General features: G+C 41.6%; 2 protein-coding genes across 3 annotated transcripts in view; one reads left to right on the top strand and one right to left on the bottom strand.

The window, feature by feature from the left end:
- Positions 1-16,026, top strand: part of LOC108138865 (mucin-5AC) — a 137,465-nt gene that overhangs the window by 82,056 nt on the left and 39,383 nt on the right.
- Positions 190-1,510, bottom strand: LOC108138638. 2 transcript variants are annotated; one of them, XM_017260977.2, is made up of 3 exons: positions 1,376-1,510; positions 1,103-1,321; positions 190-925 (listed from the first exon to the last, which is right to left on the bottom strand). In XM_017260977.2, the coding sequence occupies exons 1-3, from the start codon at positions 1,430-1,432 to the stop codon at positions 281-283; spliced, it is 921 nt and encodes a 306-aa protein (XP_017116466.1). In that variant the 5' UTR covers positions 1,433-1,510; the 3' UTR covers positions 190-280. The 2 variants fall into 2 exon arrangements, with proteins under 2 accessions (XP_017116466.1, XP_017116465.1); XM_017260976.2 differs by having other exon boundaries at positions 190-1,321.

Here is a 16,026-nt window from a genome sequence, read left to right on the forward strand (position 1 = left end):
TGTATTTTTAAATGTTCATATTTAATATTGTATATGAAGTTATTTACAAAATAATAAAGTTATATTTAAAAAAGTTTATTCTCTCTCAGAGACTTGAACTTGTGGTTGGGATTTGATCGACAGACAATTCATCACCGCAAACTTCGCCATAAGATGGTAAAACTCTTTCAAAAAATGTCATGAGCAAACTTTTCTTTATATTAATGATGTACACAGTACTTGTTTATTAAAGAATACAAAAGCAATAGAGAAATCAATTCAAACAATTTCAATGACTTTGCTAATTTGCATTAGCTTCTAGTTCTTCTTTAGTTTTTAATTCAAAGCTGGCGCTTAGAACTCGGCCTTCCTTGTCCACGATCGTCCTGACCAGCGTGCCATCCTCCTCCTTGATGTCGGCGGCAGTGACGTCCACCTTGGCCAGGAAGTCGTCGATGACTGTGTCGGCTCCGCCTTTGGGTGCCAATGTGGGCAGACCGACCAAAGTGCGCTCGGTTGAGGGTGGATCTGGCACTGGAAGCCACAAAGGTTTGTCGTCATTACTTGATCGGGACCCATCTCCAAAGGCAGGCGGTGCTGGGGCACTCGCGGGCACAGGAACCAGGGCTCGCTGCGTCGAGGTCGGAAGTGGCGGGTACCATAGATCAGTATCGTCAGTGTTTGTTGGATTTCGCTCTTCTCGAGGGGCACCATTCCCTGAATTTCGTTCATTTAAGTTGGACTCAACGCGTGGAGCAAAACTTCCCGAATTTCGTTCATTTATGTTGGACTCATCGCGTCGTGCAACATTTCCCGGATTTCGCCCTTTTAACGTGGGCTCTTCTGCTGGGGGAATATATCCCGGGCTTCGATTGTTTGGACTATCGTTATGATGACAATGGCAAGGTGATGAGCTGGGGATTTCCGCATTGAACTGATTCCGTCCCTGTCCGATAAAGTTGTGAAATATGTTAAAGTCGGGAAATCCGAAGCCGACCGGATTGATAAAGGGGTTATTGAAAACATTTGCAAGTCTGAGCGTAGTTTGCAGCTGGTTGCGAATGTTGTTCGATATAAAATCTAAGTTTTCTTCAGCTTGTGTGAAGATAGCTGCATTATTTACCGGTGTTCTAGTTACGCTATTCCAAAAAATTTTTTCTCCATCGGTACTTAGCTGATAGGTGTTCCTAATCACAGTACCGTCATTTCTTGTCTTTGTGACAGTCCACGGTTTCTTGGTTCGCCACATTTCATTAAGTATTCCCTCATCCAAGCCCAATCGCCGCGCTTCGACGTACAAAGACGGATCTAATCCATTGTAAGTTGATCTTGCTACTCCCATCTAGGCGAACAAAATATTGTCACTTGTGTGAAGATAAGAAATATAATGACCTACCTCGAATTGGAGGAGCAACAAGGTTGCGAAAATTACTAGTAGATTGGGGTACTCCATTGTTAATCTTTGCGCGGCACTTGCAACCGCAGTGATTGTCTAGTTCAAACTAAGCTTTATTCCGCGAGCATAGCAAACAATTTCCGATCGCAATCTGTTCACGCTTACCTATACATAAAGAACATTAAGAGTCACGTTTTCAGCTGGTTATTCAGAGGTTATCGTGTTGATGAGAGTTATTTACAACTGGGTTTTTTTTGCTAGCTGAATGGAATGGAATAAATTGAATCATGAAAAGAAAAGTTAATTCCTTTAAGGATTGTGGTGGAAAGAAATAAACATTTTCACTAATAACATTTACAAAATCTTAGGTAAATCTTACATGTAAGTGTACTGAATATTGAACTGTGCATTTTTTAACTCGTGCACATGTGTGCTATGCGTCAACAGAAAAGACCGGTTTTTTGCACAAGCTTGCTTTCGACATTTAAATACCCATCAGCTGTTTGCTGCCACTGCAAATATATATACTTTTAACAAAATGTGAAAGACCCCTGATAAGATGTTGAATAAGGTGTTCATTTTTATAGAAGTCATAATAAAACGTCTAGGCTATGCCCGAGCAAGCCAATTTCTCATTATCGTCGATTATATTTTACGTATATAGTCACATTCTATAGATAGCCGTGAACAACTAAGGCAGTTTTCAGAACAGCCTTGCTGATTGGGAATATTGCTATTTGCACTTCCGTAAATATGCGTTGAAATATATTTCTTATATAATTTTTACTGGGAAAAAAGCCAGACATGTTGCGGATATATCTGACATCCAATCACTTAATTTGCAAATGATGCGAATATTTGAATATGAAAATAAAAACTTTATAAACTTGGTGTCATACAAATGATATATATGTTATTATATATATATATATATATGTTATTATGACAAGGAAAAAATAGAAGTGTACCCAATAGCTCTGTGCAATTTGGTGGCAGACAGGGTGTGGATGGGGTGGCTGTGATAGGATACTGAAGATGCGGCCCCACCGATAGGTCGGCATTAGGTTTACTCAGGGGCGGGGGCCACGGTCCAGCAACGGCCCTTCGCTGAAGGGCGCAACAGCAGGACCGGACTTCAGTCATGGCCATGCAGGATTTACGCTAAAAAGACGCCATAAACCTTGAATACCAACAGAGCGGAGGGAAAAAAAGGGACCGAAATTGGAATTTGATAGACGCCCGGTCATCTGGTCCGTGTTCAGGTCCCGGGTTCCAGGTCCGTGGCTGCTCCTCATCCTGGTCGGAATCCTCGCCGGAGTCCTTGCTTCTGAGCTCAGAGGCCGTTGCACGTATCCCTTGCCCAAACCCTTTCGGCCTTTTCCACGGGAGTTGGTCGGGGGTGTTGCAGGCCAGCAAGTATTGACGACTTTTTAAAAGGGTCGAACGAACGTCGGTGCTGTCAGGGTTGAACAGGGGGTTGGGGTCAGAGCCCGGTCGAACTTGGCTTAGATGGTGGGCAAGGGGTAAAGAGGACTGCGTTGGCGCGTGCTATAAACCAACCGATTTTAACGCTTTACAGGTGAGGCCAAGCGAGGCGAAGGTGTCTGTGTGTGTGTGTGTGAGTTTGTGAGGGGGCGGCGATTGGGTGGCCGGCCAAAGTTATAAAACTTTACAGTTAACTAGGCTTGGCAATCAAGCTAAAAGCAAAGGCGTCGTCCTCGTCCATGTCCTGTTGCTACCTCGGCTCCTGTTCGGAGTCCCGCCTGGCGCCATCTAGCGTCAGTTGGGCGACTTCATCCCTTCCCCTCGCACAAAAAAAAAAACCAAAAAACTGGCAAAAACCAAACGAGTCCGTGCCCCTCTAAATGTGGACAGGTCAACACCCACTTGACCGCCGTATGTGGGCGTAGGGTGTGTATATGTCCTCCGAGTCATTCGAGTCCCCGTCCCAACTGGGTGACTCAGTTTGGGTCCCTCACACTTACACATACTCTCGCATTCGCATTGTCCGTACACAAAGCCTTCGCCACCCAAAGGGTTTGGCTTGCCCAATGCTCCGTGAGTTTGTCCAAATCGCTTTTTCTCCGGTTTTTTGTGGACTGATTTTTTACCCGTTTCGTTGCAGATATTGTCATTGAGTGCGGCACATTTTTTTAAACAGTTTTTCGCTTGATGGTGGAGAAATCCAGTTAGTTTCGAGTGGCTGTGTACATTTCTGAAACGATTACGTGTACCTAATGAATGCAGCTAATAACATAGCTTTTCAACTTTTTATGTTGTACCATAAAGAATTGTGAATTCTAAGAAGTCTTCCAACATTTAAAAATTCTTTATAATAATTTTAATATTATTATAAATTTCAGTGTTCTTAAATTGAGGACAAGCTAAATTGAATGTTTCTTGTTAGTCTTTCTTTACTTAACTACATGTTTATAATAAATTACTTATTCTACCTGCTATAATTTATATAAACTTTAGGGCATTTCGATTTTATATATTTTGTATAGGCCATAAACCATTAAGACCTGCTTAGTAGTCCAGAATTTATGTAAATCCCACTTTAGTGTTAGGGGACTGTTAAAAAAAAAACTGAAAGCCAGAAGCTATGGGCACGCACCCCCAAGAGGCAGTCTTGGCTACGTATCCACAGCCACACACCCTCACACCCGCACACCCACCCAACTGAAAGCCCAGGTCCCAAGACCCAGGCCCCAACCTCAAAACTGGGGTCCGGAGCGACTGTCTGTCAGTCGCTGGGTCGGTGGGCGGAGAACGGAGTTTTAGTGCCTCTGGAACATGGGTCGGGCACTTCTTCATTAATTTTCATGGCGGCACAAGAACAATGCCACGCCCCCCGCCCGCCCCACGACGCGGAGGAAACAGAATTGTTGGAGCGGCGAAAGCGAAAAAAAGTTTCTCCAGCTCGGACCAAAGTTGTGGGTGTGTTTTGTGCAAATGAGTGAAGGAGGTCCTTTTTGCTGTGTGTGTTTGTGTGGGTATATCTCTATGGCTCTGTGTGTCTGTGTGTGGGTTGATTACTTTCTGTTTAGGTGCCCGTCCAAGTCGCCACCCTGCCAAAACCCCACCTAGCCGCTTTTCGAAAAGGGACTTCTGAAGGCAAAAACGCATTTTTATGTTTGCTCGCCTGCCCGTCGTCTAGCGGTCCTTATTCTCTTCCCTTTTTTTTATATCGTAAGCAGGATGCGAAGCCCTTTTTTGCACCCAGCCACACCCAACGATCCTGGCGAAGGGAGTCGTTTCCCGGGCAGGGACAATCGTCCCAACCCCATCGATGTCTGGTCCTGGAAAAATTGCAATTTTCGCTGAGGAAAAAAGCCAAGACAACGTCTTGGAGTCGCTTTGACATGGCCAGGGAGCAGTTACCCCTGCACCGCTCCCCTAAGGGCTGCTCTAATGAATTTCCGTCCAGGCAACTGGGCAGCATCCCTGGCAAAAAATGAGAAAATAAGAGAGATGAGAGAAAAAAACAATTAAAGTAGGATTTGGGCGAAGGAAAGGGCAAACGCACCCATAATCATAATTGCGCGCCCGAAACTTGTCGATTCTTCAGTCCTCCGTATTCCACCAACAGCCGACCGACCCCTTTTCCCTCTAATTGTCAATCCCCCTTTTGCTTAATTGTCCACTGGGCTCCCAGCTTGTTTCCTTTTCAAAGCACTCTTGTTCTTTATTCAGGGTTTTTCGAAAATTTTCACTTGCTTTTAATTTGTCAATTCGGTTGGAGTTTTCCTTGCTACCCGTTTTGTCTTTTTTTTTTTGTGACTACTCTTGGACAATTTTCCTGTTTGCTGATGAGTTGTCGAACACGGTGGCAATTACTTATTTTGGCTAGCCTCGAGACTTGCGTTTTAATTACTTGTTGGATTTGAATAAGTGCTGCGTTTATGGCAGGGATTGAAAGGAGCTTGATTGGGGAGTTGTTTAATTTCCTTTTTCTTTTCAGAATTAAGATAATACAAGAACATTTCTTTCAAATAAAAGGGAATAAAATTTGTTTCTTTTCAAAACCTTTGAAAATTGAACTTTAAAAATAACAAGAACAAACCTAAAGCATATATGTAGGGTTATTTATGTCTAATCAACTTTACAAAATACTTGAAAATAAATGAGTTGTTTGATGACCAAAAGGGATATATTTTGATAACTCAGTTGTTTCAAATTACTATGTGAGCGCAATTTTATTTTTATAAGAGTCCTTGATTAATTGTCTTCCGATCACCGTTCGAACTCTTTCAAGACCTAATTCCCCTAATCAAAAGTCCATCGCAAAAACCCATTTGACTCCTATTACTGAAACACTAAAAAATATGTACCGAAAGGAGTTAAAGAAAGCAAAAAAAGCAAAATGTTCATTGCTACCGATTGAGCTTCCGAAGCAACGGGAAAGTGGAAACATCAGACGACACGAACGATGACGTTGATGGCAAATAAACAAAAGATTAAGCCCAGACAATAGTAAACAAACCGCATCAAAGAGGGGAAACCGGAAGCGACCAAAACAAAAAAAAAAGAGTACAACAATCAAATAATGAATTCCTTTGGCAAACGACAAATTGATAAATTAAACGCCACTTATGGGCTATATGGCTATATGTGTGGCAACGTGTGTAAACCGGAAGAAAGTGGAAAAAGAAAGCAAAATAAAGGCAAGGACACGCAGTGCAAAAACAAACACAACAACAACAACAACCGCAAAGTGCACGCAAATTGAGGCGGCAATAAAAAACAACATAAACAAGTAGCTCCTGGAAATAAAAGCAAAAATAAAAGTCAAAGGACTCACATACACATCTCCCGTCTCGTTCACATACTCATACTCACACACACACACGCATGCAGGCCAGACGAAAAAAATAGAAGCAAAACAATTAACGTCCTTGACGAAAATGTATTTTTTATTTCATTTTATTTTGCCGCCATTCGAAAAAAGCTAAAAAAGAACAAGTTGAAAAGTTGAGCCGTGTGCGGCATAATAAAAGCACAAAAAGCCAAACGACCAAGAAAATTATCCCCCCTGAAAGGGGTGGGAAGGGGAGTTGAGCAGGTGGACGAGGAAGACGCACAAAAGAAGACAGGAAAAAGCAAAGTGGAGGCAAAACAAACAAATAAGCAAACAAGTCGAGGGATGCCGACAATGGAAGAGAGTGCCAAAAGAGAAGATGATGTTCATGGCCTAAAGGATAGGGGCACACGCACACACACTCACTTGTACTCAAACACACACATGGGCAGCGGAAAAGAAATGCGAAGGCAAAAGTGTTTGGAGGCGGCAGACAAAAAACAAGCAGGACGAACTAGAAAGCGAGCAACAACAGAAAAAAGAACTGAATGACAATGGCACTAGCAGTGGAGGAGGCAGAGAAGCAACAGACACAACCACCTGTTGAGTCATCGCGCTCACACACAGAGGCACTCAGACACACGCATTTGAGGAGAGAGTCCTGCAGCTCAAGCGGAAATGCAAATAAACAAACACGAGGCGAGAAACGAGGACGAAAAGGAGCAAAGAGAAACTCGCGACGACGACAACCAAAACGACGATGAGCGGCTTTGCCATAGTATTCGTGGCCCGCTCTCTCTCACTCTCTTCCCACCTCTCTCTCTCACACACACACACACACACATGGCTTTGAATATTATTATAGAGGATCTCCCGAGTTTCGACGCTTTTTTTTCCATTTTTCTTGGACATAAAAACAGCAACAAAACAGCCAAAAAAATAAAAAACACGAAAACAATTCGAAAAATAAACAGAACCGACGTGGCCAAAAGGATGCAAAATTCAACGAGCGAAAGTTACCAAAGGAATTTACGACTTTCGGCGAAATCAATTCAAAAGTGGAGCAGAAACAGCAGACAGCAACAAAAAAGGATCAAGTAAAAAGCAAAGCCAGACAAAAGGGATGCTGCATGGTAAGATATTCCTTTTCTATTTGCATATTCGACTAGAGGGGATAAAGGATTTTCGCATCACATTTTTTTCGTTTGTTAGCGAAATTTTTTGATTTATCAGTCGAGTCGGTTTTGCGGTTGACGCGAAGTCCTTTTTATAGCTGCATTTCGTATGACCGATTGATTGGGCTGTAATTGCTTTTTATTGAATTGAAACGGCGCTGAAAGCAGCGAGTATAGAGAGAGGAAGATTTATAGATTTAAAGATGTTATTGCTTTTGATTGTTTTGTAACCAATTTAAATTTGGATACTGAAGTGATTATCATTGCAAGTTTTCCAACAAAAAGTTCTAAACTAAAACTAAACTAAACTAAACTCTAAAAATTTATAAATTACGTCTTAACAGTACCACCAACTAAAGAGTTGAAAACTAAAACCATCCACCAAATAAACGAGAGATAATTTTAATAATAATTTTGACAATCCGTTCTAAAACCGTGCAATTAAAATGATTTTCCTAATTGCCTTTAATCCCAGAACAAAGATCTAAGCAATAAAAGTCGGCATTTCAATCGATTTTAGAAGAGAGATTTGGTTTTTCCAAAGGAATACGGATTGAACTTTCCCTCCAAAGATGCCACACGCACACAGACCAAAGACCTCTGCTTTGGTCCACAACTTGAATTATATTTTGCAACTAATTTATAAACTGAACGCATCTCCTTCCCCAGCCCGTTCGGTCTCTCTCACTCACTCTTTCTCCGGCGTAGACATTTTGAAGAAAATGCATTGATTATGCATGCGTAAAGCCCAAAACTCAACTGTGGATGCATAACTCTGCCCCGAACCCAGTCCTTTGATCTGAGGCACAACCAGGAGATGTGTGGTGGCTTTCAAGTAAAAAGATAAGACAGCACTATGCAGACCAGGCGTTGTTTCCTTCTCCCTTTCTCTCGGAGATATCCCGGCGTTTTCCCCTTTGCACTTGGCCGAATGTCGTAAGATTTTCCCAGTCCCAGAAATAGCTTTTCACTCCCAACCAACTCCAACTACCAAACTACCTAACTTGTGCTGCTGAATTTTCTTCAAAATTTTGCACTCCCTGGATCCTTTTGTGCGTTCGTCCTGTGCAAATTAAAAGCATTTATATATGTATGTATGTATTTGTGGGCGACCTCCTGGGAGAAATTACGCCCCTTGCCCCTTTTCACTCCCAAACGAATTATGCACAAACGAAGTTCGTCCAACATTGCGTATACGTAACACCCTACTGTGTCCATGTGTTTGTGTGTGTGTTGATTAGATTTTCTTGCAAGAAAACTGACCAAAGAGTTTCCCATACATCAGTTGACCACATACGCACACACACATACACATATACACACACACAAAGATCTAAAGTTATATAGAAAGAGAGAGATTTGCACTTTTGCTTGTAAGAATTTTCGGGGACTCGTGCAATTTTGTATGCTTGTATTTTAAGAAGCTGACCACACACTTACACCCGGCTCACCCACAAGTGCATATGCAACACCCACCCACACACACACCAACACACACTAGCAAACCGCATGCAGCTGCAACAGCTTCCGTTTACCATCCCATTTGGCCACCCAAAAAGTTTTCGTTTTGCTTTCTTGGACTTTGCCTAATGCACATTTTTGCATTTTGCTCTAGACAGAGTCGGCATGCAGATTGCCAGAGCGAGAGGGCCTAATTCGAAAATTTCTTATTAGTGAGCAAGTGAAAGAGAGAGGTAGAGCGAGTGCGGATGTATGCGTTTGCGGGGGCCAAAGTGAGACAGCTATAGGTACGAAGAAAGTGCACTAAAGATTCGGGTGTCGGGCATAATGATTTAAGACCTGGTTTGAGGGCTATGTGCATCAATTGCTGACTGGGCACAACAAAATCCCATTTTTTTGTCATCGACCACATTTAATTGTAATCCTTATTGTGAAGGCCACTGAGGAGTGATGGGAGTATATAGTCATCTAGTAAAAATGAACTTAATCATGCAAATGTCCAATTTGAATTTAATTCTAATTTCCTGCAATTAGTAAACACTTTTCAGTCACTCAAATTAAACAATTAAAATTGTATACATTTCACAAGTACACACTTAGGTCATCTGTAGAATTTCTATTTATTTAGGTAAAAAGTCTTGAGAAAATGGAAATTAATGCCAAATTTCCTTTAAATACCTAGAAAAGCGCCTATCAAAAAACAAAGTAAATTGCTCATTTATGTATAGAGGATGCCACACCCCAAGCGCCCAATGAGTTGCATTTATTTTCGATGCAAAATCTTAAGACATTTGCAAGTACCACAATATCAAAAACGAAACCTCACACCCATCAAATACCGAACCCAAATTGATATATATAGAGAGCGAGCGAGAGAGTTTAAGTGCTAGAGCGAGACCGAAAAATCACACGTGTGTTGGTCGAAAATTTTAATCAAAATTTATCTTAAGAAAAATGGATTTCCCCCTTGAGCGTGGGTGTGTGAGTGTGTGTGTGCGAGCGAGATGAAGGCTGAAGCAACAAGGCCTAGAAATCGATAGCATTGCCTGCTTTTAGGCGTTAAGACAGATGCTGGGTTTTTCGAGAGGAAAACTCCGTAATAATAATTATAAGAAAGCCTTGTTTCTCCACAAGGTGGTATTTTATCTGCATCTTTCTCAAAGACTTTGGAAAAGGATTTGCATTTAATATGGTAATAATTGGGAAAGTAGCCAGCCCAGTGTTTTGGGATAACTTCGATTGTCTGATTGGGACAGGCGGTAAGACAACTACTACTTCCCCCCAAATAGTGCGTAACTCACACCCAATTTCAAAGGGTTCGGCCAGGTTGGATAGGGGTTATGGACATGACTCTGGTTCTGATTCTGGTTCTGGTTCTGGTCTGTGCGTGTCGCCTTTGTTCTGCGATGATGCATCGTCGTCATTATGATTTTCTATATATTGTGTGAGCGGCGATGGGCAGTGAGGGCGTGGGTGTTTGTGTTTGTATATAATTTTCCACATATAAATATGCACATGGGCCTCTGTCTCCTCCACGCATCCACAGCACATCCGTTCGGTTTCCCACTCCCTTTTTCCCACCCGCTGATCATGTGTGTGTGTGACGCTGTTTGTTTGTAAGCAATTATGTGTGTGCTTTATGTTTGTGTACTCGATTCTTTTTTCGCTGGCTGTTTAATGTTTTTATTGCATTTCTGTGTACAGGTTTTTAGCGCTGGTCCGCTGACAGCACATATGCCTATACGGCTATTCAATTAAACGCATTAACTTGATTTTCAATTAACTTTCAATATGACCGCAACAAGAGATTTTTCATGCTCTGCTCCTAGAAATTATGGGGAAAGATGACGTGGGTACAGCGTTCACAACCTTTTTGAATTATTATTGTGATATCATATGATACGCGCTTAATATGATTAATGATGTGTGAAGTGGTAGATCAAACAGATCGAGTCCTATAGCAGTACATTGCACCTGCCTGAAATGTAATTTAATAATATTTAAATAAGGAATTCATAACGTAACCAACATGAAATGCATCAATGTTTTAAATTTATTAAAAAATACATTTAGGCAATCTTTTAGTCAGTAATATTTTTCGATTTCCCATGGACCTTAAAAACTTATTTTGCTTAATACTTCATTGATTGATAAGTTATTTTATGGTGATAGCCACTGTAAATTAATTAATTTGGTTACATTTTATTTGATTTACGCAAAGAAAATTTTATAATTACATAATAAAGCATTTTTTGTACAAGGAAAAAGTAATACTTTCTCAAAGTATTTACCATGTAGACTAGGTTTTTGTTGCGTTGATAAAACCAGCAAAATATTGGCTATTTATCTTAAATTAATTTCTGTATCCCAAGTAATGACACACCCCCATTCACTCACCCACCAAAACTTTTAGCTGCTTTCAGATTTACATTAGCATGTGATTCACAAGTGACTTGGCACAAACTACTTCCGCATATATGTAGGCACATATTTCAAAGAATTTCCCTTCAGCTCAACCCTTTTGCGGGCCACCCCCGTGACTATTTCCACCACCAAATCGAGAATTTCGCCGCTTTTCCAGCATTATTTCCATCAAATACTTGAATGTTTTAGTCGAAAGCCAAACACAATTAACTGAAATTAAACTAGACAAAATCTCAGACCGAGCAACCCTTACCGAGCCTGCCACCGTTCCATCATCCATACCCAACCTCCTCCTCGCTCATTATCCCGGCACCCTTCCTTGAAGGTTTTACCTGCATCTTGGTTTTCCTGTACCCCATCTACAACCCCGTTTTCCACACTTTTTAATCACTTTGTCACCCCTTAACCAAAGCCAGGACGAACCCTTTTCAGTCAGGACGACCCAAATGCAAATCAGACACATTTTCCTACCCAAAATAAGAAATTTTGATCTCAATGTGAATAAAAATTGCGACAGTTTTTTTTTTATAAAGAACTTGTTTTAAATACACTTTTAGTAGGTACACAAAATTTTTGCTTTTCCCGATTGTTTTTAAATTGGGTACAGTGATAGCGTACGTTAATAACCAAACTAAAAAGTTTTGTGGCGTATTTTGAGTTCAAAGAGTTTAATACTACAAAGATTCTATACTTTTAGCAAATAGCATTAAATTTCTTAAATACTTTTATCGCTGAAGCTAAGCAAAAATTTCTGGAATTGATTATGAAATCAAAAAAAAAAAAAACAAATATTATGTCGTTTGAAATGCAGATATTGAACAATCAAGGGAATTATAGCTTTCGGTCTTAAAAAAGTATTCTGTCCCTTTTTTGTCATGCACTTTTTTTGTTTTCCGTTGTCACTTGCTTTTGGAAAGTAAAATGTATTTTTGATTAGGAACGCCCAGCGCGGAAAAGGACAAGGGATAGAGAAAAGCACCGAAGATGCGGCAGTATCTCGAGCTTAGACTGTGGGCCAGATCCACCCAATGGAGGTCCCCCATCATGAGCAAACTTCATCGTCATCAACTTATCCCCAAGACTGAGTCGCTCCCGAAAGGCGGAACCTCCACCTCCGAGTTCGGAAGATTTTGCGCCTTGTTGTCATGACGGCGGAGACGAAGGGGCGCCAGTCGCACCCCACAGCACCCCATCATCATCACCCCGCTGTCCCACCGCACCATCATTGTGCCACCATCTTCATCAGCCAGTGCCATGTGCCGTAAGCTTCCACGCTAAGCGTAAACTGAGCTCGCGTCACCAGAATCGTTAGCGCCGCCAGGAGGGAGGATGTCTTTGTATTATTTTCAGCATTTAATTTGTTGCCTGCGACGACGAAGAGGATGCGAATGGGCGGGGAGTGTTGAGAGGGGAGTGGAGAGTGGGGAGTGGGACCATAAGGACAAGCGCTAAGGCCGACGTCACCATTTGGCCCGTCTCTGTTACTTTGTTACACATTTTTCGAGCCCAAATATAAAATAACAAAAAAATGGGCAGAGTGGGGGTGCACCCCCACGACCACAGAAAGAATCTGGCCCTCTCCCTTGACCCAAACACAAAACACCCTTCGAGTTATGTGTGAGTGTTCCCAATTTTGGACGCTCGTTTGCGCTTATGTAATAACCTCGAATCTAATTACTTTTTGACAATATCGTAAGAGAAACAGAAGCATCTCATTCCCCCAAGAGTTTTCCTGGGTTTCCATTCCCCCTATTCCATTTTTATTGAGTTTGTAGTTGGAGCGGCCTAAGGAGCATGATTGAAGGACACTACATGCAGGAGATGTAATAATATTGCTTTTGACAACGGATTCAGCCTGTGAGCTTAACATTGAGATCAGAAACGGTGGTAGACCTAAGTGGCCAAAACTTCGACTTTCACTTTCGAAGGTTATGGAAGTTAGAAGCCCTTCAAGTCTTCTTTGATGACATTCATTGTCTAGCTAACCTGTCATGTTTTGCCCTCTATTTCCAACCCAGCCATTTATTCCGTGTCTTACTTATATTTTTCTGTCTTTTGTAGCCCTAATTTTGGCATCATCTTTGCTATTCTATGAAAAAAGCACCCTTGCCAATTTATCGCCTCCACTCCAAGGTGAGCACAACCCCATTCGAACTCTTTTCCGTTCGACCGAAGACCGTCATTTTATGCAAAACAGCTGACGAAATATTTGAGAAAAAGGAAAGGGTACGGAAAAACTGAACCCGAAATCCACATGAAAAGCGGGAAAGCCAAGAAGGGTAGCTTCCACCCACGTTTAAGGCCTACAACCGTACTTTTTTATTTCGTGTGAAAAGTTATGAAATATATAAAAAAAAAAGTTTAAGAAATGTGCTGGGACTTAGGATTGGGTGCTTAGAGGTGAGCCATGCGGCATATCCTTCATTAAATCGAAGAACAAACGAGCAGACGAGCACAGCTGGAGCTGGGGCTCGCATGTACCCGGGTTCGGGTCCAATAACCCCGCCCCTACACTGTGCAAAAAAAAAGTTCGATTTCAAGAGAAATCATACAAAAATTTAAAAAAAGAAAGAAAAAAAATATTTTTCTATTTTGATTAGCATTTCTGTATTAAAAATCATCTCATTTGTTTGCCGAAAATAATAATAATAAAATAAAATTTAATTTAACATCAATTATTGGTTTTTCTTCATAAAACTTGTTGATTTTGAGCATCCGTTTTTCTTTTTCTTGCACTAAAATTCAAGAAAAACGTTTTTTTTGAATAATTTCCTCGCTTTTTTAAAATGACTTTAGCCACAGTGCAGACTGTTCCTGTCCCCGGATTTCTTTCATTTTAGTTTCCCATTTCTTTGCTTGCCCCTGCCTTAAACTCGGGCGATGTATGCGACCCTCTTCAAATGTGTTGCCTCTGCTTTGGCCTGCCATGTGGCGCTACTCCTGCCACGAGGTGGTGTGGGTGGATGGGGGCGGAGGACACGAGTGGCAGGACGAAAACGAAGACGAGCGGGCGTTGAGGACGTCGACTGACCCCCTCACAGACCGATATACTCCCACCCACCCCAGTGGCTGCAACAACGTTTCAAATTCAACGACAATGATGATGAGGACAGAGTTGGGCGGGTTTTTAGCAGGGGGAACGATGTCGAAAAAACTTTTTCTTGGCATTTGTTGAGCAGGAAACGAGCCGGGGATGGTGTGGGTTGGGTGAGTTTTCGTGCGGCCCTTTTGGCTGGAGAAACTGGCATGGTTCGGGGGCTTCTATGGAAAAAAAGGCGGTGTGCCACCGGGCCAGACGGGGACGAGGACGAGGACGAGGACTCCTCTGATGTGGGCTGGGCCCTGGCCCGCCTTGCCTTTCCGAAAGGAAAAGCGAACTGACTGACTGACGAGCGCGCGTTTTCATTCCGTCCTTGTGAGAGTGTGGTCCTGCACTTGCCAAAAAGGATCATCTAATAGTTTTATACATATAAGACATACATACGGTTTTAGATTTTATATATAAAATTGTTAAATATTCCTTTTTGAAATTATATTGAAGCGTAAAAGTCTTTGCGTAATTTATCTTCCATTAATTTGAAACTTTTCATTAAAAACGTAATTAATCCAAACAGTATTTGCTACCGATTTTTAAATTACTTTTCGGACATTTTACGGCAATTTAAAATAGCTTTCAAATTCTTTGTTTCAAGAAATCGAGAGGCTTAAATATTTTGTTTATTATTGCACAAAAAATACTTTTTTAAAATCAAGATCAAAGGGTTTATCAGAGGTCTCACTGAAATTTTAAGAACATTTTGGAACCTAAAAAATGTCTTACAAAAATCAGACTTACTTATGTTAAAGTCTAGGAACAATATTATGGTCAGAAATTTTGGTTGTCTATAAATCTCTGTTTAAACTTCACAGACTGTTGTTTTCCCTTCGGGTTTTATGAATCAAATTTTAAATTGGATACCATTTTTACAAATTTCCATAGAACAAAATAGATTCAAATTAATTGGAAATACGATTTTATGCCTTAATCAAACCTCTTTATTGACTTAAAACTTCTGCTCTCCGATGCGATTTAGCGATTCTCCGGTTTCTAAAATATCTGGATTTTATTTATTTTTTTTTTTTGTGTTTCTCCGATTGGCTTTTTTTTGTTTACTCGTGTTAGAAACGTGAGGAATGGGTGTTTTTTTTTTGGGCAAGGCCGCAAGGATCTGCCAGGGGACCCGGACTCCGAACCTGGGCCATCAGGGTGTTACTTGGAGTCGAGACCCTCTGGCAGCTCAAACCGTTCGCTGGGGGTTCGCTGCGGTAACCATGTCGCCTGATAAGACACAATGGACATATCAAATTGTGGCTTAACCCGTGTGTGTGGGTGTGTGGGTGTGGGTAGGGCACAAAGGAGACCAACTTTTGGGGCGCGGCAGTCAGCTGAAATATAAATGGAATTTATGGGTGGCTGCCCAGCGCCCAAGAGCCTTTGGCTTGCGCGAGAACCGTCGAATGAAGCTTTAAAAAGCTGTACCGATTTCAAATGCTTTATGTATATCAAATACAACTTTGACCCAAGCAGAGGAGGCGGAAGGACGTGAGGGGGGCGTACCTCCAATCCATCAACTGTCAGTTTGTGGACGCGAAATGCCGTGGAAAGCATAATGCGCGTTACATGAAATGAGTTTTGATGTGCGGCATGGGTTCGAGGTTCGAGGGCCCATAGCCGTCGGCTCTACCTAACATAGTTATCCTTTATGTGTGTGAGTAGTGTGTTGGGTGTGTGTGTGTGTATGTGTTGGGTG

Source organism: Drosophila elegans, unplaced genomic scaffold, assembly GCF_018152505.1.
Source record: "Drosophila elegans isolate 14027-0461.03 unplaced genomic scaffold, ASM1815250v1 contig_814, whole genome shotgun sequence".
Lineage (NCBI taxonomy): Eukaryota > Metazoa > Arthropoda > Insecta > Diptera > Drosophilidae > Drosophila > Drosophila elegans.

Bases quoted from the DNA above. Each gene is read 5' to 3' on its own strand.
- LOC108138638 (XM_017260976.2), bottom strand. From the start codon at position 1,432: ATGGAGTACCCCAATCTACTAGTAATTTTCGCAACCTTGTTGCTCCTC. The intron at 1,322-1,375 runs GTAGGTCATTAT...TTGTTCGCCTAG, and splicing joins TGTTGCTCCTCCAATTCGAG to ATGGGAGTAGCAAGATCAAC.